Here is a 26,592-nt window from a genome sequence, read left to right on the forward strand (position 1 = left end):
GGACATCAAGAACAAACCCTAAGCATCTGGTGGGAAGTGGGAAGGTTCAGGGACAGATCCCACAACCACAGATGCAATGCTGTCAAGGAGAAATATGGTCCTACACAACAAAAGCCTGATTTTATTTTGGTGTAACTACAGGATGGTCAAAGTGGTTCTCCAGGAAGTACAACTGCAACACCTACTACAAGGAATCTGCAAGGTGTAACCTCACCAACATATGGACCCTCTGGTACAGCCACAGGGACATACAGTAAGACTTAAGTTGGACTTCTTACTGCACTGCAGAAAAAATACATGCCTTGGAGGAACTCAGCTGTGTGACTACACAGGAAAGGAACAGGGACACACATCCAGGCATGCACATCTCTGTTCCTGATGTAACTTTGTCCACCTGTTTTCATGCCCCTTCTGTGGGCCAGTGCCTGAATTTGCAACACCTGTCCTCCACACTTGCCTCTGTCATGTCCAGCAGTGCCCAGCCAGCTCCAGGGGAGCCTGGATGGACGGACAACAACTTCACAGAGGAAAGCACTTTGTAATTGAGACACAATAGCAGCATAAGCCTGCCATCAGTAATGATACATTTAACGCAGTTAAATCTAAATCTGTGAACCACGAAACTACTGACACTAAGGCAAGGAGATGAAGCATTAGGGGACTAAAAGGCTTCATCCTCCCTTTGGCAGCTGTAATAACTGAGGGTGGAAAAATGAACCAATAGAAAAGTTAATTTACAGGCTGCTTGTATCATGTTTGGGAGGCTATGACACTGCAGATGAGTATAATTAAGGAAGGCCACACTTCTTGGAAGGCAGAGATTTAATTTCCAAACCAAATCACTTCAATCTGCTAATTACTGAATGCTAAAGTTGTTCTCAGGAGACACTAAAAATTATTTGAAGAACTATACGTACACATGTTGCTGCGAAAGGTGAAAGAAAAAGCAGGTAAATGCATTCAATTTAAAAATCACACATTGTTTTGAAGAAAAAAGGTGCAACATAAATGCAAAACTTAGTGTAGCAAGGACTTAAATGCATACTAGAAATTAAACTATTGGGAGAAAGCCTTGGGCCTGCTAAGGCAGCAAATGCAGCATCCAAGATGCATGTCCACCTGATGCTTCTATGCCCAAACTGGAAAGGGCACTTAAAAAGGACTGAAATGTAAAGCACAGAGGAAATCACAGGTACTATCTTCAAAGATGTCAGTAAAATGCATAAAGTACCAGAAAGGTTATATCTCTATTTTCCATTCATATCCATACTTCAGCTTCTCAGGATACTGTGACTAACACTGTACACTACTGATTGGCAGTATTGTCAACAACACATATCAATCAGAGTATCCTGTGTCACAGGAAATGCAATGATCCGTACTGTAATCACTCACACATAATTAAAATCAGTAAAAATAAGAAAACAATATTCTGGATTCATCACAAATGCTGGATTTATTCCTCTACACCCCCCAAACCACAAATGTATTCAGCCACCTTGATCTTTTGGTCTTTATTAACAAGGCTGCTCCTATACAGAGGTCACACTGAACAGGACAGAGGAGCATCCCACTGCTGCTTCCTTCTACAAAGCTGCAGCCAAAGGGCCTGACTTTACCTTGCTTACACAGCACAACTTTTCAAGGGAATTATCCCTGGCTCATACCCCCTCATACACAGAAAGGAGCAGCAGTTTCCTAGGATGAAGAGTTGTGAAGCTAATAATTGGGTACCCAGGCTTTCTGCAAGAGAAAAAATAAGCATTCATGTCGAGGCCCAAGCTCAGGGGCAGATCTGACAGCACAAGAACACAGCCAGCTTTGCCATGCAAGCTTACCAGTACAGGTGCTCCTCCACCATTTTGGTCACAGCTCTGGAAACAGCTCTTTCATGTGGACCAAGGTGTTTATTTAAATTCACTCCAAGTTTCTCTTCCAAAAAGTCAATAATGAACTCGGTGCCAGACACTTTCTTGTGATTGTACTCAATCCAAGGCATTTTCCCTTGAGGGGAAAGTTTTCCATCAAAATAGTTCTAAGAAAAAAAAAATCAAGTAAACAAACAAATATACAGACAAAAACCACCCTTCAGGTTCTGTTTCAATGAGAATAAATATTTTTAAATAATTTTCTGTGTTTCTAAAGAAACAAATCAACAAATCCAACAAACCTTTTTCTTTAATTAATACTCTAGAGTAGCAGTGGCTATTCAACCAGAGCAGCAGCTTTACCCTACACAATAATTCAGATGGAGTTATTTCCAAGCCCTGCAAGGTATTATATGCTTTTATGTTGAATGCCATGTGATACAATATTATTTCAATACCTGTGTTATTTAAGGGCTGGAGATGCTCAGATCTGCCAGAAGACTGGGCCCGGTATTCTAAAGGAGTTTTAACTCACAGGACTCACAACTGAATTCGGTTCCAGCAAACATCTGCACTTTTCATGTTAAAACTACATTAAAAAAAATTAATTCGCTACCCAACTCATATGGCTGCATTACCTCCAAGGACAAAACACACACATCCACAAGCATATATGAAAGGCATATCATTCCCTTCCTGAGCAGAAGGGAAATCTGTTTTCTGCAACTTCAAAACTTAGAAATCTCAGACATTTATACACATACTTGTTACAACAAGCCCAGCACAGTACAGCACTACTGCACTGCTGAATACTGCTATACCTGCTCAGCAGAGCACTCACACAGAAGCTGCAACGTGTTTTTCCCATGACAAGGTGAAACACTGAGATTAGAGAATTTACGTCTCAAGAAACAAGCGTGAGAGGAAGTGCTGGCTGCCAAAACATGATCAGACATTTGTCTTCAATTCTCTGACTCCTGAAGACACAGATACAAGGCACAACTTTTTTCCTTTCTTGTGATTCCCATCCTCTCATCCTGTTACTCAGTGAATAAAAATTCCTAGCTCAGAAAGCTGAACAGTGAAGGCTCACCATAAAGGCTCTGCACTCAGTCTCTGGCAGTCACCTTAAGTATTTCAGGACTTAGCTCCTAATTGCTGGAGGTTTAGGGTTTGCAGTTCTGGATTGATCTGTTTGGGTCTCAAGTATCTACCCTTCCTGAATCCACTTAAGACGGATTAAGGCACTCTGGAAGCAAGGAGCATACACCAGAGCACACCTCCCACTCAGTCTGAGAGGGCCAGAATCCTGGCTGCCACTCCAAATGCAGATGTGCACTGCACTGCCATCACGCAGCCATTCCCAGAGGCTCTTCCCTCCCGGATGAAAACCAACGGCTAGCACTTCTGGGAAACAATGCCTTCTGGCTGTAGCCTCTTCCAGGGTTTGTGCTCAAACAAACAGCACAGTGGGGACACTGGATTATATCATGGCTCATCCACTGCACCCCTGCGTGGGTGAATAAAGCACCTGAATCCCTCCCACCTGCACGTGTGGGTGACACAGGGGCCAATGCCACGGCACAAGCTCTAAAACCACTGAACATCTGAAACTGAAAGGAGAGCGCTGCCCCATCCTTCCACCTTCCAAGATCTTTCCTGAATCAAAAATGGTCTTTCAAGCACTGAGATTGACTGATACATTTCCACTATTTTTCATTGTGACTTTATTACAGAAGCACAAGGTTTTCCTGGAACTACATAGAGCGTTTAGAAGACACTGAGCATTCCTGGCTTAATCTTCATTAAGCCCTTCCAGTAAGATATTTCCCTTCTTGTGCACAAACGCTGATGTTTTGCAGAAGCTACTGGACTTAAAGATGTGTTTATTACATCTTGCAATTACTGCAGTCCATACCATTTGCAGCCCAGAAAAAAACAAGTTGTTATTATTCAGCTGCACATTTCTTCAAGCACATATATCCAATACATATAAATACATTGCCTAAAAATATTTTCGTGTTTCATTACATAAGGTTGATCAAACAAAATAGGAAATATCTTTCAGTGACCTGAGAAAACCTTAGTCTCTTGAGAAATCTGTTATACTGTTCTCGTACTCGCTGTTCTCAAACAGGCATTTTTAGGCTTGAAACCTCTGTACCCTTATCACTGATGCTAATTGCTATCAAATATTTATCGATCTTCCACTTAAAAATTGTTCCAGCTGCTAAGCAGGGAAAAGCTATGGTATTAGTAAAAACCAAAAGCAAACCAAAGAATATCCCCTCACACCTCATGGTACATTAAGTGCCTGCAAAGGAACAATAACAATAGCTCTACAGAACCTCATTTATAGAGGAATTTATAAAAAGAATGGCGCAAGGTATTTCTGGGGTAATTTTACAGTACTATCCAGAAGAAATTAGATTTCACATTTTCAATTACTCCTACTTATGATTTTACTTTTACTCATGTCTTTTGCTAAGGATGCTACCACTTCCACAGACCTGGCATGAAAACAGCACATTCCTGCTGTGCTAATTATTTATTAGATTACATAAAGGCTCAGCTCTTCATGTTCTTGAGGAAATCCAGGAATACCCAAAAGATCTCGATGACGACTTAGAAGGGGCTCTTTCAAAGCAAGCTTTACCAAGAAAAGCATCGATGTTTTGAAAACCCAGCTAGGGATTATGACAGCCCAGCTGGGGTGGGGCTGCCCAAATCATTTTTAATGGAAAACTCTCACACAGAGAGGCAGACTCAAGAAAACCTGTGACAAGAGCACACGTGTTGGGAGAAATTCAGGTGAGAGTAAGGTAGGAATATGTCACTCTACTCCAACCCTCACGTGCCATTAAAGCATGTTGTGTAACACACAGCACAATACTCGACAGTCTGGTGCACTACAATAAACACAAGGAATCAAAAGAGTAAAAGCTGTCTGAGCACCTTCCCGTCTTCTCTTTACTCCGTTTCATAACCCCCCCCCTCAAAGCAGCCCCTCCCCGGCAAGGCGATGACTGTAGCAGGTCTCCTGGGATGAGCACCAGCTGCCACCTGCAGCGCTTCTCCATCGTGGCACCTGAGAGTGTGCAGGGAAGCAAGGTGTTTCCTTCTGGATCCTGCTGTATCCCCCTACACACCCACCCCGCCGCCTGCCAGGCAGCCAAAGGATGCCTCTGTCACCAACAGCGTCCTAAGGGTAACACAGTCATGAGGGAACAAAATCAAAGTCTACAGGCAGAGTATAAGAAACTCCAGCCAAGAACAGTGTCCCGTTCAGCTCCTCTCACGCTCAATCCCACAGCAGCATCCATACTTTCCTCCACCTGCCAGAGCCCAATGCAGCACCATACTCCTAACACAAGGACAGAAACAAAATCCACTTCTAGAAAAAAGGAGCTTCGTGCTCAGCTCATAAGATAGCTCCACCAAACTTATCTCTAAAACCTTTCAGAGGGTCAGGAACCCCACAAGCACCTCAAGACCATGTAAGCCAGCATGGCTAAAAGCGGCAACCTGGTGTTCCCAGCACCTGCAGGATCCGTTTCTGCTCCTGCAAAACGGCACACAGAGCATGTGGGGAACCAAGCTGAATTAAAACCAAATAAACTATAACTTCATGGCTCTAGCTAGGCCAGCTCTTATCAGCCTGACCTGCCACAGAACAGCATGTGCAGGAAGGGACAAGAGGAAGCAGCTGAAGGGAGGACTGTTGCTTTCGATTGTCTTGTCAGTTTAGTGTGCTCACAGCTAGTGAGTAGGGATAGAGAGAGATACAACACCAAAAAACAATGCTGACCTTCAGTACAGAAAATAAAGAGGGGAGGATAACCCTCTGGAAACTCCTCTCTCGGAAAAACTGTGTGACTTCTGAGCAGCATGAGCTCTCTAAAGGACTCCATCCTGAGTCACATAAATGCTGTGTTATCTTTTAGAAGAGACCATGCCCTGTCACAACCATCTTTTATAATGCAGCTTTCTTTAGCTACTCTCCACCAGAGCAAACTTGACCATCACAAACCTTTGAACTGCATCAGCTGCCATTAGAAAGAAAACACATCCCACCAAGAGAGTCATCCCCTCAAATGTGCAATTTCTACCAAAATTACTTTGAGAAAAGCAATGTGCACAAAGTCCTCCTGCTCCAAGGACATGTTCAAGCTTCAGAATCTCACAAGTTCTGTAAACCTAAATGAGGAAAATACATCCCATAGGATGGAAGTCCTCCTCTTTAGTACTCCCAAGCATCTGATTCAAGTACCACTGAATTGTAAGAAAACACTAGACTCAGGCTTTTAAAGAATTAAGCAAAATGTACAAATTAGACTTCTTTTCTCTTCCAATGTAACGGAGTTTAGCCACACATGAAGCTAAACATCAATGGAGAATGTGTTAAAAAAAAGTTCTAATAGGGTTGGTTTTCCTCTGTACAACATTGGACTTAGGCAAAACACTCTTCCTAATACCTTGGTATGGAGCAGTAAGAAGTGATTTGAACCAATTGGGGGCTGAGTGTGGAACTTACCCACAGCTCAATCTCTTTGAGATAAAGGAAAATTTATATAACTTAGGAAAAAACAGAGGGAGAAGAAAAAAGGAAAGAAACCCCAGACATTTCTTCTACCGAAGATCTTAAGTTATATATTTCACCACTATTTTATCAACTTAAAGGCATTCAGTGCTTAACACACACAAAAAAAGAAAACTATCCCATGTCTCAAAGAGCCTGTGTGCTGTATAGCCTGCCAACACCACAACAAGGTGTGTGCCACACTGGCAGCATCCCAACTCGACCCCGATGCTAACGGGCAAGACCACGAGATTCAAGTTTCTGCTCCCACAGCTTTCATTCGCTGAAGTAGCTCAGGCTTCATTCCCTGCAGGAAGACAGCACGGGATACACCCAACCACAATTAAGGAGCAGTATTCATGACCTCTAAAAGCAATCCTGTCTCACTTCACTGGGGAGGAAGCACTAGCCATGGGAGGTGAAGCAAAAGGTAAGTGCTTCTTCCCAGGAAAGCTTCAGAGATAAGGCCTCCAGAAAAACAAGAACCTGCAGCTGTCTAATCTTGATGCCTTTAGCGTGGTGAAATTCAAAGATCAAATAGTGTTCTGCTTTAGTTTTGGGGTGTTATTTAGCGTGACATGAACTCCAGACTATTCGCCCACTTCAGCATTTCCAGCCAAGTTAACTTCTTAACATTCACTCAGCTTTGCCAGTTTAATCTACAGCTGTTCCAGACTAATCTTATTCAAGTCGTATCTTTGAAGGTTATACACCAAATTTAATTGGAGACATGAAAGTGTTGGCATACCCACCCAGCTGTAGGTGTATGTTTACATCTCCCTGGGTGAGACAGACTGGGGGGAGGAGAAGCAGGATGCCTATGTGCCATTTCATGCAATTACAGAGAGCTGCAATGCAAAGGCAAACTGCACAATGTACCTGGTAGGGTAAATCAGCCATCCTCAAGTACGTTTCCATTTTCAGGCAGAACGGGGATAAACTCGGAACGCCATTCCTAGGCCTTGAAAACTGATGCAGTATGATAGCATCTTTCGAATCAAGCTCTTCCTCTTTCCTGTCAAAAAAACCCCCAGAATTAAAAAAAAAAAAAACCAAACAACAAAAAAGAAAACAAACAAACGGACAGGTGCGTGTTACATCAGTACATTAAACAGACAAAGGAGAAACCCTCGCCCTGGCAACACACTCGTCAGCCTTTAAGGGGACTGCTGCAGGCTTTGGTTGCCAGGGTCCGCAAGCAGCGAGAGGGCCCAGCCTGGGCCACCTGTGGGGGCGAGCGCAGGGCTCGCCGCGGAGCCGCCTCCTGCGCTGCTGCAAAGGGCGAATGGGGGAAAACGGGGAGGAACGGGAAAAAAGAAATAGGTAAATGGCAAAAACACGGCGAAGGAGAGAACCCAACCCGCCGGACCTCGCCAGCCTGACCCCGCAGATGAAAGCGGCTCCGAGCGCCGGCTCGGCCCGGCGGGGAGCACCCTTGGCTTGCAGCGCCGCAGCCCCCGCGCCGCTCCCGCCCGGCAGCCCCGCAGCCTCACCGGATGGCCAGCAGCTCGTGGAGCAGGTACGCGGCGGCGGCCAGCAGGGCTCCGCCCGTCAGGTACAGCGTCTTCTTCCACCAGGAGTCGGAGCCCAGCGCCGCCATGGTGCCGCCGCCGCCCGACAGCGGGAAGGCGATGATCTCGCCCCCATAGAAGGCGGGCGGCGGCTCCTCGGGCCCCGCGCACCAGCCCAGCGACAGGCTGCGGTTGCGGCTCAGGTCCGCCACGCAGGAGCGCGGCGCCGCCAGGCCCACCCCCCACAGCATCCTGCGCCCGGCACCCGCATCCCCCGCCGCGGAGCCGCCGAGCCCCGCTGTCCTGCCCTGCCCGGTCCTGCCGGACCCAGCCCGGCCCCGCGGCGGGGAAGGGCCGCGCCGCGCTGGGCGGCTCCGGCGGCTCCCTCGGCCGGCGCTGCGCGGCTGCGCGGCCGGGCTGGGAAGGGAGGGGATGGGGAGGAGAAGGAGGGGATGGGGTGGACCGGGCCGGGTGTGTCCTGCCCTGCCCTTGCGGAGTACCCCGGGCCTGGCAGTCGCTGTCCAAAATTGAGGTCGAGGAGCCGCTGTGCCTCGCTCGGGGGGTTGCCTGTGAGCCGGCCCTGTGAAAATGCCTCAGGTCCGAGCATCGCCGCGCTGCTCCTGGAGGAACAGAAGCCTCGGATTCATCCTGTATTTGGGACAAAAAAAACGCCCTCCCCGTGCCTGGCCGCAGCTAAGCATTGTCACACTGTGTCTGTCAACACCGCGGCAATTTTCTTTTTATTATTCTGGTGCTCGATGAGGTGACTGAGAAAAACACCTCTGTGAGCAGAAATGGAAGCAAAATGGCTTCAAAGCAAACCCCTTGGCCCACAAGGTCATGAGATTTTATTGGCACTGGGGGTCCCTGCATTCCCTTGCCTCCGGGCTCCCTGCTGCAGTAGGATCTTTGCATACCCCGTGATGGCATGAGCAGGACTTCCCCTATGTTCTGCCGAATATCCTCGGCTCTGCATATCACACCAAACCCAAAAGAGTGTCCTTTGTTTTTTGAGTAATATCACTACCTAAACAGTCCTTTGTCAAATGCTGTGGTGTGTACATAGCTGCTCCAAAATGCTCCCACAAGTTGGATATTTTATTATGCCATCAGGTGCAAGAGAAGTGACCTTATCATTAATACAAATGGACCAACTTTCAGTGTCCAGGAGGGATGGATAGAGTCTGTGGCTAGGGCTTTGTAGATGCTTTACCTCGGGATGTGGGACAAAGGAGGCGAATGAGGAAAAGGAGGTCCCTGAGCAAACTCATGATGTTCAGATCCATATAGTGACTTCTCCAAGTGCCAATGGTGGCCAGTTTTGTGTTTAATTTTGCTGTGCAACATCAGTGAGAGCAATATGAAGTTGTGTCAGGAGATGTTTAGGTTGGATATTAGAAAAAGGTTCTCCACCCAGAGGGTGTTTGAGCACTGGAACAGGCTCCCCAGGGAAGTGGTCACAGCACCAAGCCTTGCAGAGTCTGTGTTCTCAGGTGTGATTCTTGACATTGTCCTGTGCAGGGCCGGGAGTTGGACTTCTGTGACCCTTGTGGTTCCTTCCAACTCAGGACATTCTATGATTCTGTGAACTGCCTCCTGCCTGCACTCACCAGGGAAGGCTGGTTGTGCTCTGACACTTTCCTGCAGTAGCTCCTTGCAGCATTTTGTTTTATTGCTCACTTTTAACTTGTTGTTCACACATATTCAGTAGCCACAGGCTGCCATGCAAGTATGTTTGATACTGTGCTGACATTCTGCTCTCAGGAGTCAATGGGATCAGAGAGGTCCCAGTAAATCTCATTCCAAATACATCTTGTACCCTCCAAAACATGCTGCACTTCTTTGCACTCATCCTTAGCAAGGTGCTGGCTGAACAGCTTCTGCATAGCTTTTGAGCCATCCCACATGACAGGTGATGCACAGGTAATGAAAGAAGAGTGGAAAGTGAAAGCAGCAGCCTTTTCATGCCACAGCTGATCATTTGCAGCATACAGTTTTGTTAAATTCTTAAAACCGGGCAATGAAGAGACAAAGAAGAAAAGTGCTTTTTCTCTGTTACAGCACCTGAAATCTCAGGCTGAAGATTTGTTTCAAGTGGCAGATGGCCTAATAAATCTGGACTGTCACAGCCTGGTAGCTGGTCTCAGCTTTTGTTCCTGCATGGGAATTGCTTGCTGTGTTACTGATAAGAGGGATCCAGTTACAGATGGGATCTAAGTTTCTGTGAGGGCAGGGAGAGGTCCTGGGCATCCACATCCCAGCTGCTGGCACTGCTTGACTTTCAGAGACAAATGAGCTATCCTAAAATCTGTGTTTTAATCAATGGCCAGCACAAGTGGGGAAGACCTGTGGGGGAGAGGAGAGAGGGAAGGCCGGAGTAAATCTTTCACCTCCCAGTGCAGACCCAGAAAAGTTAAGTAAAACAGGATGCATTACTGCAGTTTCTGTCTGAAAATCAATGCTGTGTTTTGGTAGTCTAGCTTGTACCTGGTTGCCCCAGGATTGTTAGAGCAGGACTTCAGTCAGGCATTTAACATTTACTCAATAAGGGTACTTCTACCCTACTTTTGGCAAAGGACTTTATGCTGTGTTAATCCTGTTCTGAATATGGTGTTGCCCAGAAGCTGTGAGGGTCCAAAACACAGTGATGCCTCCTAAAACTGTGTGGGAAGCCTCAGCAACAGAGCACATGTGCCTCATGGTATTTCAGATACAGATCTGCATAGACACCCCAGCAGCTTTGCTGTCCTGCTTATAAACGGGATTTTTGGAGGTTGGTTGTGACCTGCATGGTGCTGACCAGATCTGGCCATTTAAAATTGACCATTGCAGGTCCCAATGTCACACCTCGTTTGCCAGAGTTTAACAGCAAATAAAGAACATGACTAAAACACAAGTACCCTCATACCTGTCCCACACTAGGTTGTCTCGCTAGTGGTGCTCTGACAGCTTCTCTTCCTTCAGGTTTCAAAGTTTTCTGCCAGCAGGTATTGAATCCATTTGGCCTGGCAGCCTGCTAGTGAAGTTTATCAGCAGGCAAGACAGCAAAAAGAATGTCCTTAGCCTGCCTTTTCCCTGGCTGTGGAAGAAAGCAGTGTCCATTCCTTCAGGCACTGCTGCCTGTGGCCAATGACTTGTATTAGACAGGATTATTAGCTGGTAGCAGTGCCCAGGAACCCAAGTATTACTTTCTGCTCCTGTGCTTTGCAGGTGCCACAGTCTGGGTGGTTCCTGAGATAAGGTCTGATATTCCCAAATTTTCCTCAAAGAGACTCACAAGTGATGCCCACTGCACTGGCAGCTGTCTTGCTCAGGGAGGGTGGGAATCCATCTCTGCATGTTTGCTAAATTACCACCATTCACTTTTTTGAGTGGGGAAAATGAGAGCTAAGGGTGATACACTCACAGCCTGTCTGGTTGCAAACACACACCGAGTGCAGCACAGACTGGAACAGTCATCCCTCAGATACATCACACAGAGCAAAACAAGATCTAATACATGGAAGTACACTTCTATTTGTAGTCTGTTCTAGTGCAGCTGTCTAAAGGAAGACACAGTAACAGAATAAGTAGATTTTTCTAGTTAGCATAAATCTAAGCTTAATTTGTTATATAGCAAGTCAGATTTTTCTTCCGAAGTCTGCAGTTTGATTTGGGGGCAGGAAGGCACTTACAAAGTTGCTAGATTCTGCACATTGGCATAAAGACTCTTGATCTTCATTACTCTTTTTTTTTCCTGTAATGTCCTTGAGTTCATTGCACATCTTTAAAAAAGCCTGAGGTTACCATGGCAGGCTGCCCACAGAGGTGGCATCAGGTGTGGAAACCACAGTCTGAACCCAGTGGTTGTGATGGGACTCTACAGAGTGCCAGTGCACAAGCTGTCCCATCTGTGTTTTAGCCAACAACTAAGTAAGCTTTTTAAAAATCAGAGCTCATGCTCTGAGCTCATGCTTACCACAGGTTTAACTTTCATGTGCTGCTGCCAGCTGGGTTTGAACAGCAGATTCACTTGCCAGATCTCCGCTGGGGCTTCAAGAAACAGGGCCACCCATTTTCCACTCACTTCCCGCACTGGTATCATCCATGGCTCCTACTCGCTGCCTCTCTCTCTTCCAAGTGCTCCAAGGTTGTGCAGCATGGAGCTTTGAACAGCTCCATGAATCAGTATAGGTTGGTTTTACAGGTTGTTCTGCCTGAGGCGAAAGCACCTTGCTGTGCCCTTGAACAGGGACTGGCTGTCCCCAGCCCAGGCAGGGCTCTGACTTTTGTATTGCCGGGGTTCATCCAGTGGTACGGAAATGCTTTCCTTCTCTTTGAAGTACCCAAACTTACTGAGCCCTTCACTGCAGATGACATAATTTAATGGATTTTGTGGTGAGGGCTTAGTTTAGGAGAGGGTGAAAAAAGGCTTTTTCATCACCAGCAAGCTTCCAGGATCCTTCTGCAACAATTGCTGACTGCTGCCAGGATCGGTTTTGTTGTAATATTAATGATCTCTCAGGGCAGCTTGAGTTTCATAAACACATCTTTTTAATTATTCAGATAAAAATAGCCATGGTATAGATGCAAAACAGTAATTCAGTTTGGATTTAGAAAAGGAGCTAATGATAACTTACTTAGTTAATGACCTACAAAGGTACAAATGCAGAACATCCAGAATCTAAACTACTTCTGTGCTATATGGAAGTGTGTGTATGTAAGTACACATTAAGTGCAATTCCAGCAGTTCTCCAGAGTTTGCTTTGCACTTGCTAGTAAACAAAGCCACTTTCTAAGGCAACACATACCCTGAGACTGCTCTGAATGATGTAACTCAAGTTCCTCGCTTTCACGGGAAAAAAACCCCAAGGCTTTACATGAAACCTCCTGCTTTCTGCAGGTGGAAGTACTCAGGCTGGTAGCTGAGTATAGCTGACAGCTACAGACCTACAGTCTCACAATTCTTTAGTTGTTTTTAATTTTATTACTCTCTTTGACAAGCTTTTTGGACAACTGACAACCCTCACAATGTCATGGGGGCAGTTACATGATTTATAGTCAGATCTCTCATATAAAACTTTCTCAATAGCAGAATAGTGGTGGGAACCTGCTAGAGATTGCTTGCCATAGCCTGGTGCAGTAGTTCCCAGTCTTTGCCCATTTATAAGTGCTCTCTGATTTACAGCATCCTCAGAAGAAGTAAGATTTGCAGTACATACTGCTGTGACCTGGTTGGAATCTCAGTTCATATTTAACTAATAATAGAGATGTATGAAGCTTTTGCAGATTTCCTTACACAGATTTCCTTTCCTTACCATATTTACTCTTTTCAAGAGATCTGTATGGTCTTCAGGTTTTACCCTGCTAAGTAAGAAGTGTTGGTTTTTTGTGGGAAAATGAGTTGTTTTAATTCATCTGCCTTAGATTTGCTTGCAACTAGCCTAAGGTGGTAATAGAGGTAAAGGCACTGGCTGCTGCAGACACTGCAAAACAGAACAAAGTACATTAGGGAAAACAAACTCTGCCAACCCAGAGCAATAGGGCCACAAAATGGGAAGAGGAGATCATTCCAGCATGACACATTTGTCTGCAAATAAACTCTCAGCTGAAGGCAGTGGGAGGAGAATGAGAAGGGACAGGATCAGAGAGGAGGAGAGACTCTTCCAGAGGCCATATTCCTGAGGCCAAGGCTGTGTTTTCATCTCCCAAGAGCTCTGGAAATAAAGATGGATGGGAGAGACAGCGACAGAGCCAATGGCCTGCAATCTGCATCCTCCAAGAAGGTGAACTGTTGAGCACTGTAGAAGATAGGATTTTGGTTCATTATTAATTTGGTTCTGGAAAAAAATGCTTGTTAAGTAATCCTGTAGACAGAAGTTTTTTTCTTATCCACAGGTAAGATTCAATAAGGGAGAGATGCTGCACAACCCACACAGGAATGCTGTCCTACCTAGACAGGCCAGGTAAAGTTTCTTTCATTGCCTGCCATGAAGTTTTTCAGCCTGTGTAGCTTCCTCCCTTTGTTATCCTTTCAAGGGACATCATCTCATCTGACACCACCTTCAGAAACTTTGGTGTCTTCATCTGGGGCCTCACACTTCCTCTCGAGAAGGCAAAACCAAGGTTTCTCCAGAGTACTTTGTCTTCAGCCATAGCAGTGTGAACCAAATCCCATCCCACACACACACATTTCTTCTTAGTGAACACCTTTTGTTGGCAGCTTTGGCAGGACTTTTCTTACTATGGTGTACTGAGAAATGCTGTTCTGGTGATTCTAAATTCAAGGGGTCATTTTTCCTGGCTGCAGAACAGAGGCCTCTGGACAAGTCCATGATCAGAGAACCACCTCAGTATTCCAAAGCTTTGTGCTTTTGAGAAGTTAGATGGTCTCGTTGTTAGGACTGGGAGGGCTGAGGAGGAGGGTAATGAACACGTACCTCTCTTTGACATTGAAAGGAAAGCCGGTAGTGCTTTGTTTAGAAAGAACAACATAGGGCTTTACTGGTTTTTAACATCCCCGAGTGTGGGAGAGACTCAGTGCTCAGTGTTCCTGCAGCAGTGGCAGGCACTCGGTGGCTGTGGACATGCTCATCCAGGTCAGGACCTCCTCAGTTACAGCTGGGGACAAAGGCAGGGAGCACCCCGAAGGGATTCCCCCAGGGGTAGCCAGTTCCTCTCAGTTTTGTAAAGCATAACTTAGGGTGGATCAAGGGAGGCTAGGCACTGAGCTGACACTTCTGCAACAGCTGAAAGGCAAAGCTGGAAATTAAACCCCATGTTTCAGTCCTGGGGCTATGCTTCATCAGAGGGCATTCAAGGTAAATCTACTAATTTACATTTGAGTTGGATACATCCTTCTGAGGCATCCTTTATTGTACGTTTTGTTTTATATGTCTGCAGATTGTATGTGCATATTCTAACTCGGGAAAATAAACACCCTATCATTTTCTCTATGTTCTACTATTGTAAAGGTTTATAATACAACTACCATACAAGGCAATGTTAGCAATTCAATCTCTGAATTATTTTGGGATTGTTTTTTGGTTTTGTTTGTTTAGGGTTTCTTTAACATACCTCATGAGAGTTTCAGATTTATTAATGGAACACTAATGATTTTCACAATCCTTTTAAGAAGAAAAAAGTATTATGTCTTTTTAGAACAAGTGAATATTGATCATACCGCTGGAGTGACTCCATGGGGGAATACAAGCACAATAAAATGGAGATCAAATTATATATCCTGAATTCCTAATGCACTGAGAGGTGGCTGTGCAATTAATGCTTGTGTAAGTCAAGACAGGTCAGGTGATTTTACAGTCTAAGTGAAATCCCAGCCATTCTAGCTAGATTATAACATGACATTTTATATTGCTTCAGTGGAACCTTAAAAATAAGGTTACTGTCAGCACAAACTTTAAGTGATTAGAATTTTGTCCTGTAACCTGGAGAACACCATGAATGAGAGATCTGTCCGCAGCTCATGATTAGTAAGTCACGGACCTCAGCAAGGGTGTAGGCATTTGGAATGAGGCACTGGAGGTTAACGTGCAAAAGCAAGTGGGAGACTGTGAACACCTGAACTGTTATGCTTCGGTCTGACACAGAGCCACTCTCCCAACCATCAGTAGTTCCTCTTCAAAGGCACACTAGAACCAGACTGCCCTCTATACCTCTGCTTCACATTTCTTCTCTCCATCAGAATCATACTTATCTTCCAGGCATCACTCATACTCCTATTTCTGGCTGTTCAATCCTCTCCCCCATTCCAGGTACTCCTGGGCACCTCTCAAACCCCTGCAAATACAGTATCAGCACTCACATAATAATTCATGTTCTGTCTCACTTTTTCTCCTCCAGTCTGCTTCATCAGGCTGGCTCATTACAGACACTGAGTCTTCTGAACTTCTAGACTGCATGGGATTATTCCTTTCAAGCCTTTATTAAAAGTGCATGAAAAATAAGTTTGTTTGTTGCTCTTTTTTAAATTAAAGCTGAGATTTCAACACAGTGAAAAACTTCAGAAGCCCTTTTCAGAAAAACTTCCAAGAAGATATTCATAATTCTTATCTCAACTCACAGCCACTGCACATTTCCTTTCCCACTCCTTTCTTTTTTTCCATTCCTGAGGAACCTGACACAGGGTTTTAGTGGAAATGTAATGAAAGAAACTGTCAAGTCCTGCAAAAATGGCTATAAAATGTCACTGGACCACAAAGGAAAAATGGGCAATAAGATAGCATAATGGGAGCCATGGAAACTTCAAGTTGTATTGTTATTTTAAAAGGAGATTAAATGCAGATCTCCTCTGAGGCTCTCATACTACTCCAGCTGGGATTGAGCACAATAAATGTTTCAATTATTATCTGAATGTGCTGTTCTACAAGACAGGCTGAGCCAACCTAAAAGCTTACTGCCCCTCAAGGAGCTGTTGTGTCCCACCTTCTCCCTGTCCATTTACTCCCAGTGCTCACCTCCCAAATGGCACTAGTCCTCCACAGTGGGAAAATTCAGCTCCCTGAACAGCGCAACCACCAGCAGCATCCCATGGAAACATTATAAGGAAAGGAAAGAAAGCAAAAAATATATTTACGCCTCGGACAAGAATCAATCTCAGCAAAGAGCTGGAACTGGGACCATGTGGAGCAATGTGGGAGAGATGAAACAACACAACAAGCCAAACCACAGCTGAGTAGCTGAGACCACCCAGAACACCATTGTTTTCTCTGCTGGATTTTTTTTTTTTTTTTTTTTTTTTGCAGGATCAGCTCCTTACTCTGATTTGGTTTTTTGCAGAAATAAATGGCTGGTAACAGGAGAGTCAAGGGTATGCAACTAAAAGAAAACACAGAGGCTGAAAAAGACCCCAAACACAGTTTTTTCCCTATCTCAAGGCAAGAATCACCTCTTGTCTCACTCCTAGTCCTGGGAGCATGGCTGCTGCTATAACATTGCTTTTTTTCACCTCCTACCACCACTGTGCCTGTAAGTATTGAAGCTATGGCTCCATAAACATGAACAAGTTGCAAAATGAAAGACAAAAGATGTGCGAATTTATTTGATTTAAATTCTTTCCATTTCAATAGCATCTATGAAATTTCTGCAGCAGCTGGGCTAAGCAAAGTGTGAAAACTTCATTGATTTTCTATGTACAGATTTTAAGATAAGTTTCTGGAGCACAAGTGCATAGTACATATTCACTGCATAGTACTGAATTTGATTACACTGTGCCAGTTGCACGTGTATGAAAAAGGTAGGGATATGAAAAAATAAAACCAGTTCACAAGGTGTAGGATATTTTTGTACTGTTTGTTATCTCACTAAAATTCTTTCTACCCTTTCTAGCATTTCTAGCTTCAAACAAGGTTGTTTTAAGCTGAGGGGTAAAATACAGCCAGAACAGTTAGGATACTAGGCAGGAGAAGAAAACTGAGGGGTAAGGACTGGGGATGGAGCATATCAGAACATCTGCCAATATACTATAGGTACAAGGACCTGTTCAAGCAGTCCCCACTCCTTTGTCCACACTGCTCACAAAACTCTCCTGGATTGACAGGGCTCCAATACACATGTAGGAGCAGAAGAGTAGGTGCTTGTGGTAAGGTTTTTGTCAAAACCAGAGGTTTTGTTTTTTTGGGTTTTTTCTGGATAACCAGGTCCACATGCTTGTCATTTAAATGCCAGCCATTGTTCATTAGGTACAGAACCCCTCTTGTGAGCCTGGACAGAGAACCCAGGCAGCATCAAAGGCTTTTTGTGCTATGTGCAATAGAAATAACAGTGAAAAAAACCCCAAAACAAAACACCCCTTCCCTAGGTGGTTCACAGTTTAATGAAAAACTACAAGGAAGTAACAAGTAATTGACTTAAGAATTGGATTAGATCCTTGTGTGTCCCTTTCAGCTCAGAATATTCTGTGATTCTATGAAGTAAATGAGGAAAAATGTAAAGGATGAGAAAGCCAGGATAACAGCTAGTCAGTCGCATAAACAGCTGGACTAAGGGCTCTTAAAGAAAACAAAAATCAGCTCTTTCTATTCCAGTTTTATAACATTATTTTTATTTCACTTGACAAGACTCAAAACTAATCAGTGGAGGGGAGACCACCTCTTGGGGGATGTTTCTAGTGGGCTACCTGAGGAATCTGTCCAGGTCTCAGTGCTTTTCAGAGCTGCTGGCAAAATTTGAAACGAGTCATACAGTTGTAGTAACTTTGATTGACATTGGTAATGTGGTTAGGGGAACTCACTGGAGCCATATGGTTTAACATGCCTGAACACACTGTTAGGAGCAAAGACCACCTAGCTACCAACCAGCTTAGCAAAGGTTGGCTCCTTTGACTCCACTTTTTCTGCCAGCGTCACTCCTCTCCTAAACACTGCGCACCACACATGCATGGTATGCATGACCAATGGAGCAGAGATTCCCTTGCAGAACAAAGTCAGGCAGACAGGGAATGTCTCCTAATGCATTAGTGATATGTTGCAGCCATTTCCACTGTCGTGCTCCAGAAACAGTGTTTACCACACAACTTCAGTGAACTCAGAAACTCACATGTAGCAGTAATACCTGTAGAGATAATCTCAAGACCACCATTCTAAGAGAAAATTAAGGGGTGACAACTCAAAACTGCAGCTGACAGAGGTACTTAAGCATACAAATGAGTATGTTAAGACATCACTGGTGAGGTTCCAAGGTTAAACCACTTCAACTGATGAACCTTCAGAACAATTTACGTACTGGTATAGTGGCTTCTCCATCACTGAACTCCTAACACGATGATGAATCTTCTTCTTGAATCCAAGCTATAGCCCAAAGAAATATTATGAAGCAGAGCTTATTGTGATGGAAGCAGTCACACCAGATACTACTTCTTGATCTTTAACAGCTATGAATTACTATTATTTCCATTATAAATCAGCTGTATTCTTCTGGGCATCATCAGGTCCATCATGAAACTTGGATCTGAAGGCAACATGCAGATACAGCATGCAAATGTGTAAAACCAGAATGCAAATGTGTAAAAAGCTAATTTAGCCCACCACACCTCTACAGTAGGAGAAATGCACGAGCAACCTAAACAGGGAGAAAAATAAGGGGGGGAAGAAAAGAAAAAAAGTTTCATTTTCATCCCTGCAACCAAAAACAAGACACCTTTCCAGCTGTATACAAGCTGAAAGATAAAGGAGAAAGATGGAAATAGATGCAGTCATAGACACACCAATGACACTTTATTTAGAAAGTTCTGTTTCATTGTAAATGACTTTTCCTTACCCAGGCTCTAGAGCATTAAGACTAAATAGGTATGGCACTTCAGTTCTAGGACAGACTGCTAATATGTCATTTTTCTAGCATAACGGTCTGGTTGCTTAGTAAAATTTTACCTGCAGCTTCTCTCTATTTGGGCAGAGGAGGAAAGTTAAAATAATAGGCACAGATACACGTATCTTTAGGGTGAAGGGGCTTTGACAGCTGAGGCACTCTGGTCTCAGAGACTCTTCTTCCACTGCACAATTACCTCATGTCAACTGCAGAAACAGCAGGACTCAACAGTAAAGGTTTGCTATTTTGTTGCCCCTCCTCAGGGAGAAAGGTGTATTACAGAAATAAGTGCTCGTAGCTCTTAAGTGTTTCATATATCTTAACAGACTTGAGTATCTGGAATACTTAAGGCATTTTATTTATTGTACAGCACTGTGGTTTTTAACTCATTCTACGCCATTATTCAATGGAGATCTGAGTCCCAGCAGGACTGAAAATGGCACCGCATAATAGAGCTTCCTCCAAGCTACCAACAGAATAATCTGCATTTCCCTTTCCAACAATTTGAAACTACTTTCTCATTAAAATACTTATTCTTTAAAAGCTTTGCTCATTTCAATCTTAACATACTCCTGAGATAGTAGGCACTTGTTTTCTTTGTGACTGCCCTAGATATTTGGCCAAAAATAGCGCAAGTATTATTGATGCAAACAGGAAGCTTGTTGTGAGTGAAGGTTTTATTGTGTCCATCTGAGTAAAAGCTCATTTTCTGTTCTAGTGACAGTCCATCACCACACATGTCAGACAGTGCCATCTGGGACAGTGCCAGCTGTGCCAGCTGTGGCTGAGCACTGTTGAATGTCTGTCTCTGGCGGGGCGTCTGTCGCGTGTGACCGTGCCCGAGCCCCAGACTTCACTGCGTGCAGTGCATAGTTCAGGCTCGTGCTCTCCATCCAGCCCCAGGAGCCCGAGAGCGGATTATACAACATCCCATTCACGGTCCTGACTGAAAAGCCATCTAGGAAAGAAAGAAGTCATATAAACCAACAGATGTTCTTAAATATTGTAAGTCACTGCAACATGAAGCTCTTTAGAACAGCAAGTCTGAAACACACTTCTTCCTCCAGGCTGGGGAGGAAGCTGGCCTTTGTCAGACACCCCCACATGCAGTGACACTGGCATCGCTGGTGACAGCAGGTCCTGCTCCTGGCAGCGGCTGCAACAGCTCTGTGCCAGGCTAGGCACCACCAGCAGCTACAGGGCTGTATTGGAAACCCCAGCCTCACACCTCCTCATCTGGGTGACTGGTAACGTTTTCTGTAGGTGGAGACATGCTTCAGATTGACATCACATACTCCAAAATCAAAATCTGAGCACATCTTTTCAAGGATTCTGCAGATTCCCTTTAGGAATGGAAAAATGTAAGAAAAAGGCACATGAATGCCATCAAGGACTCAGTGCAAATAGTTATTTATCACTCCCGGCTGAGCAGCACTCAGTTCACTGCATGGATCTCCTGTGTCCCAGCAGGATACAGGATGGAAGGCAGAAAACAAACACCCTATCAAAACAAATCGCTCCACTGCACCTGCTTCTCCTTTCAAAGGAAGAACTGAAAGAACCACCAGTATTAGTCATATTCCTTATGGCATCACTGTAAAATGCCAGGAAAAGACCTTGCCAAGAGAATAGCTCCACTCATACTTCAGCTTCTTTGCAGTGAACTAGAGCAAAGTGAAATATTTGGTGAGAGGGTTTTAGAACATCTGCAGCAAAGCAGGGCAATGGGCAGAAGTCTTCCCAGCTCAGTGCCTTGTCTATTTTAAAAGCAATCAGATGAGGGTAACTTAATTAGAAATAATTAAAATCAGTATCACAGAGTTTCTCAAGAAGTGACTAATGAATTTGTGGTAGGTTTCATCTTCACATTTTGAAAGAAATCTTTTAGTAACATAACATGAATAGAGAACATGGAGCAGCAAACCAAAAATAAAAACGCCTCCTCCCAAAGGAAAGGCGACAAACAATGCAGTGGCAGCAGTGCAGCCCCAGAGTGCCAACACAGTTATTTCCTCAAACCTGACCTAGAGCATATGAACCACTTCAGAGCATACATTCTGCCACCAGAACACAATGGAAAATGTTGGAACTTTTAATTTAGGCTATTAAACAGAGGGCAGCTGCAACAGTGATTTTGTTCAAGTAATCACTGCATTCTTAGGATTCCACTTAATTTATTTTGTGCAAATTCCAGTAAGCAGCAGTGTCTTTAAACCAGGAATGATACTCTTAGTATACGACTGTTAAGCAGGAAAAGCTGTGTATTGTTGCTAGCACTCACCTCACCTAACTTAACCCTTTGCCCTTTGCACAGGATATCTCTGCATTCCCACCATCTGGCCTGAAACTTACTTGATTCCAGGAGGCGCTCCAGCTCTTCAGGGGAAACAAACTTCTCCCACTCATGTGTTCCTTCTGGTACAATCCCCATTATTTTTTCTGCAACCACAATTCCCAGGACGTAGGACAATTGTGTTTTATTGATTGTCGTAATGAATAAAGAACCTTCTGGCTAATTAAAAGATTAAAATGTTCAATTAGAATAGTATTTTTAGTATTTTTTAAAATTTGTAAATTTAATCACATTGAGACAGATAATTTGTCTACATCAATGTCTACACAATGCAAGAGTAAGAAGTCACTTCATCCCAGGATAGATATTTATGTATCTAACATTTTAATACAAGAAAGAATATAATGTTCTAACAGTATGACTCAGGAATCTTCAAAGAATCAACACAAGCAAGTCTTGGGTGGCCTAAAAACTATTCCCTAGCCCAAAGAACACCTAGAAAAGTCACTTATGATATTTCCTGCCCAGGAAATGGAAAAATAAAAGGTATTAAAGCATATTCAAATCCATTGTTAAAAAAAAAAAATACAAAAACAACAAAAACCCAATGAAGCAAAAAATCAAAACAAAACCACAAACCGCTTTTTTAATTGAAACCAAAGTAAAATGTGAAATGCTTCCTTAATTTTTGAGACTGCTGAATGCCATGCCATGCTTGTTTTAATAATTACATGGGCAAAGAAATAAAGCCAGAAACAAATTCTAATTAGTCCTTAAAGGACTGTTCGTTAGAAATAAGGGATAATTTTTTTGTCCCCAGCAGGCTAAAAATTAGTAGTGCATTCCATTGAAATAATTTATATTTCTTCTGATGACCAGAAAGATAAAAAGATTAAAGAAAAGCTACCACTTGTGTGCTGAGCCTACCATCCTTCTCTGCAAATGAACTAATATCAGAATGAATAACCAGCTGATTATTTCCAAAGCCTAACTAGACACCTTTAAAAGCAAGCCAGGACCTTATCTGATGTGATGCTAGCACTGGAATAAAATCTTGTGTCAGAAACATCATTACAGAGTTCCCATGGGGTCTGAGCCACAGCTGTCCATCAACAGCAGTACTGCCACATTTTCTCTCACCTGAGTGAAACCAGATGCAACCAGATTTCTTAAGGTCCTGATGCAATGCAACCCTGCAATGCTAGGCAATGCCCTAACACTTTTCTGAGGCTGAGTTGGGGAAATAAATTTCCCGTAACTTTAGTTAATGAAGTTGGGAAGATGTATTTGCATCATGGGGAAGAATGGAAGGCACTTCTAGAACGTGCTTCTGACTTAGTGGAGAAATGTGTGCAAATGTGTTTTCACACTCCTTTTAAAAAGCCACAATAATAAAAGAGAATAAATATTCCCAATAATGAAAGCAAAAACTCTCTTACCTTTAACACCTGAGAGCAACACTTGATAAACATTTCAAGGTCAGCCACATGCTCCACTACTTCAGAAGCTACAATTACATCAAAGGTTTCCATAGACTCTTCCACAATCTCCTCCAGTGAACTGGACTTGTACTGTATTCTCTTGGCCAGGACCGGATCAAATGACTTGTGCCGATCTGCTGTGCTAATGTTGTCCTCCACAGGATCAATTCCAGTAACTGAAGCTCCCAGTCTACCTAAAGGCTAATAAAAAGGAGTGTAATTTATTCTCTGCATGAAAACAATTTACTTAAAGGTTTCTGAAACTGCAATGTACATACAAGACGAAGAGAGCATCCATCAGAGAATATGACAAACAACAGTAAATGATGAGAAGTGATCCAGCAGTTTTATGTTAAATGTTTATTAAAGCAAAAACAGCCTTAGATTTGGAGAGGTGGTGTTAATTTTCTTAGAAAATTATATACTGGACTATACACACATCTAAATTGTCTTTTAGAATAATTTGTTCTGAATCCATTTTCTTACACCAAATAAAGATTTCTTCCACTACTACTCTCTGATAGAGGAAAAACAAAGGGGGAAAATCAACACAGTAATTAAAGGGGGGAAAACAATGCCGTATTTAATTACTGTCATTACTTTCTTCAACATCCACCTGTAATGGTAAATCCTCATGTCTTTTTAATGGTAATTCAATATATGATTATCTCTGGGACTTTCTCACTGCTGAGAACTAAACACTGATGTTTACTAGGATAGCATCAGCCTTGGCTGTCACTCCGGTTTCTCCAGTGTCTTCTTACTCCAAGGTTAACACCTTAGTCATCACGTCTTTTGAAACTGAAACAGGCTGCAGAACATGACCACATGTATGATATTCCAACCTGAAATTCACCGGTTGTTCAGCCTGGGAAGGTGATGCAGCACACCAGTTTTGCCAGCATTGTTGGAGAGACCCCTCTCACAAGACTACAAGATTTTGCTCAAAAGAGAGGAAAAAAAAAAAGAAAGAAAACATGGGAGAGATGCAGGTCCCTTTGTAACACCTCACTTCCGATGCTGATGAAGTTCCCAGATTAAGTCAGCCAGATCTGTAACCCTAAATTCACAAACCATCCCTAGTCTATTGATGGGACACAGCACTGTTCAGGGCCTGTGTGCACAGTGTTCCACCATGAACAGTAACTTCTCAATCCCAAGTTTGTGCAGACTTCTCTGGAAGCCCTTGTAGCACAGGGATTTCTACTGTCAGGGATTTCTAATGACTTGTAGCACAGGGATTTCTACAGAAGATGTATGTCTTGGGTGCTTCTTGACGTTATTCCATGCATTTCCCATGAGATCAAATCAAAGGTGAAAATCCCCACCCCCATATAAAAAACTGAAGATAAGCAATTCAGAGAAATGAATGTGTAAGAACAAGTTTATAACAGAAATTACTTCTTTGGTAATGAGGACGTCACGATTCCAAGTATTCTTGCCCAGACTCATAAAGTAAAAAAAGAAAAATAAAAAAGGAAAACTCAAGGACTTTTTCATCATTCTTCCCTCTCCTTTTCTTTACAGTGCTTGAAATCTTATTTTCCTGATGAACCTCAGAATTTTAGAATTTCTCATTACCAATTCCCTCATTCTCTGTAAACCACCACCACTATGCTAACCAAATACTCTGTGGGCTTTGTAAGAGTGCACTGCACTCTACTCAGTAACTAATATATCATAGAAGAGAAAAGGTCCTCCTTGGAGGATTAGAAATTAAGCAGTGTCATTAGTACAACAATTCAAATACCTTGCATGCTTTTTAACAAGAAAATGCAGAGCACATTGTTTCTTACCTCACTCAGCAGTCCTCCACCACAGCCCACATCAAGAATCTTGATTCCAGAAAGTGGATTTCCTGGATGATAATTACTACTCATGCTCAACAGAGTATCTCTGAAAGAAAAGGGATGTGATTAAGGTCAAACCCACAAGGTGCTTTAGTAGATGCAATATGTAGTTATCTTAAGTAATGGTAATTGGTTTTCTTTTACAATATTTTCTGAGGTTATGCAGAAATAGTACATATAAAAAAAAGTATGTCTTCAAAACTATACCTAATAAATGGCACTCTAATATCATTCATAGAATGAAGGGCTGCATATTCTCCTTCTTCATCCCACCACTTATGCGCAAGGAGCTGGAATTTTTTCATTTCCTTTGAATCCACTGATGAGTGTGAAGTGCTGAAAGGTCTCTTCACAATGAGCCTAAATAATGAAAGCTGAATGTCATTAAACCAATACTAATATTTCATGTCAGCTGAAATATGGGAAAAACAAATACTGCATTGGAAAATGCAAAAAGGCAAAACTCTTGTTTCTTTAGAGACTGGAGTTACACTTGTTTAGTAGCATACAGATACTACACTGGGTGGGTAACGTATCTTCCCAAACAGATGGCTGCATGCCTGTAATTTTTAAGTTGGTAATTAGCAAAATGAGAATAGGCCACATCAAACATTCAAACGCGTGAGATATAAAAACAGCTCCATGTGACACTGTTGTGAAGTCAAATAAAATTGTTACAGAAAAGGATAGTCGTTATCACGCAGGGTTATTTTAGATACAATACTTACATGTTGCTTTTCATTCCAGTCAGAGAGACAGGCAAGGTACTACTGGATTTCAGTTGTATTTTCCTGTTGTAATCCTGAAGGATACCTCTCAGACCTGTCTGCAAAGACAGATCAGCATGGTCATCTGCATAAATAAAAGACAACCGAATGGAAAACATCAGCTTTACAAGAACTCAGAGGCAAACCACGTAGTTGCAAGAGTGCTTCTCCAGCAGAACACTAACCATGCAAATCTTTGCAAATTTGCTCACTATTGTACTTAGGGAGTTGGGAATTAAATAAAAAATGTGTGCTAGTTCACCACCCCTGTACTCCCCAAATTATGTACAATGCCATTTTTCACTGACTGAATGGAAAGGAACTTTTTATGCAACTGTTTCCGTTAATTCCCCCAAAATGTTTACTCTGACCGTAAGCTGTAGCAACACCGGGTTTATTATGTGTTGTAATGAGAAATACACACCTGCACACTCATTTTGCATTGTACGAACTGGTAAGGAAACCTAAGCAAAAAACCCTCACGGACAGTGCACAGACAGGGCAGGGACACTATCCTGCAATTGTTCTCCACTCCTGCTTAGCCGACGCAGGGCTCTCCCTAGCACAGCGAACACTCGCTCACATCCAGCTGCTGCCTGGTTACCAACAGCCCCCGAATCCCAGCCATGCCTCACTGTACTCAGAGTAAACCATTCCCTGAAGATGACTTTAGGCCGCAGTGAGCGATGGAGCTCTCTAGACACCTCTGGACTACAAAGGAGGCGGCAGAGGAACACCACCTTCCCAACGGGCCGGCGCTGGGCTGGCGCTGAGTAGGCCGGGGCTGCCGTGGGACGCGGCCAGGAGCTGCCAGACACACGGCTGCCCGGGGCCGCCGCCGGCGGGAGGTTTACCGGGCCCGGCTGTGAGGGAACCGGCGAAGCGAAGCCCCGTTACGCCGCCCCTGCCGCCGCCCGCGCCGGGGCCCTCCCGCGCCCGCCC

General features: G+C 43.6%; 2 protein-coding genes and 1 long non-coding RNA gene across 7 annotated transcripts in view; 1 reads left to right on the forward strand and 2 right to left on the reverse strand.

Annotated features, from left to right (window-relative positions):
• FAXC (failed axon connections homolog, metaxin like GST domain containing) overlaps positions 1-8,318 on the reverse strand; it is a 28,431-nt gene extending 20,113 nt beyond the window's left edge. Inside the window, exons 1-3 of the mRNA XM_042017389.1 lie at positions 7,941-8,318; positions 7,327-7,462; positions 1,839-2,035 (exon numbers count right to left, since the gene is read on the reverse strand). Of these exons, the coding sequence (XP_041873323.1) occupies positions 1,839-2,035; positions 7,327-7,462; positions 7,941-8,209 (602 nt within the window). The 5' untranslated portion in view covers positions 8,210-8,318. The remainder of the gene's footprint in view (positions 1-1,838; positions 2,036-7,326; positions 7,463-7,940) is intronic.
• A 4,831-nt stretch (positions 8,319-13,149) lies between these two features.
• Positions 13,150-21,662, forward strand: LOC121659379. The gene is made up of 3 exons (XR_006014303.1): positions 13,150-13,903; positions 16,734-16,922; positions 21,574-21,662. It is a non-coding gene; the product is annotated as an uncharacterized LOC121659379 (long non-coding RNA).
• On the reverse strand, positions 16,969-26,586 carry COQ3 (coenzyme Q3, methyltransferase). 5 transcript variants are annotated; one of them, XM_042017394.1, is made up of 7 exons: positions 26,391-26,586; positions 25,612-25,735; positions 25,091-25,243; positions 24,830-24,929; positions 22,992-23,234; positions 21,612-21,771; positions 19,150-20,217 (listed from the first exon to the last, which is right to left on the reverse strand). In XM_042017394.1, the coding sequence occupies exons 2-7, from the start codon at positions 25,623-25,625 to the stop codon at positions 20,000-20,002; spliced, it is 888 nt and encodes a 295-aa protein (XP_041873328.1). In that variant the 5' UTR covers positions 25,626-25,735; positions 26,391-26,586; the 3' UTR covers positions 19,150-19,999. The 5 variants fall into 5 exon arrangements, with proteins under 5 accessions (XP_041873326.1, XP_041873328.1, XP_041873329.1 ...); XM_042017395.1 differs by having other exon boundaries at positions 26,505-26,585; XM_042017391.1 differs by having other exon boundaries at positions 26,075-26,574.
• Positions 26,587-26,592: the final 6 nt, after the last annotated feature.

This window comes from Corvus kubaryi, unplaced genomic scaffold (genome assembly GCF_017639235.1).
Source record: "Corvus kubaryi isolate FWS band 111438036 unplaced genomic scaffold, C.kubaryi_AGA036_p1.0 split3-73, whole genome shotgun sequence".
NCBI classification, from domain to species: domain Eukaryota; kingdom Metazoa; phylum Chordata; class Aves; order Passeriformes; family Corvidae; genus Corvus; species Corvus kubaryi.

What these genes read in the sequence shown, in the direction of transcription:
- COQ3 (XM_042017390.1), bottom strand. Translation starts at nt 25,769, where the DNA reads ATGTTTTCCATTCGGTTGTCTTTTATTTATGCAGATGACCATGCTGAT. An exon ending in ACTGGAATGAAAAGCAACAT is followed by an intron (nt 25,244 to 25,611) that starts GTAAGTATTGTA and finishes TTCATTATTTAG; the next exon opens with GCTCATTGTGAAGAGACCTT. An exon ending in GGAGCGCCTCCTGGAATCAA is followed by an intron (nt 20,218 to 21,611) that starts GTAAGTTTCAGG and finishes TTTCTTTCCTAG; the next exon opens with ATGGCTTTTCAGTCAGGACC.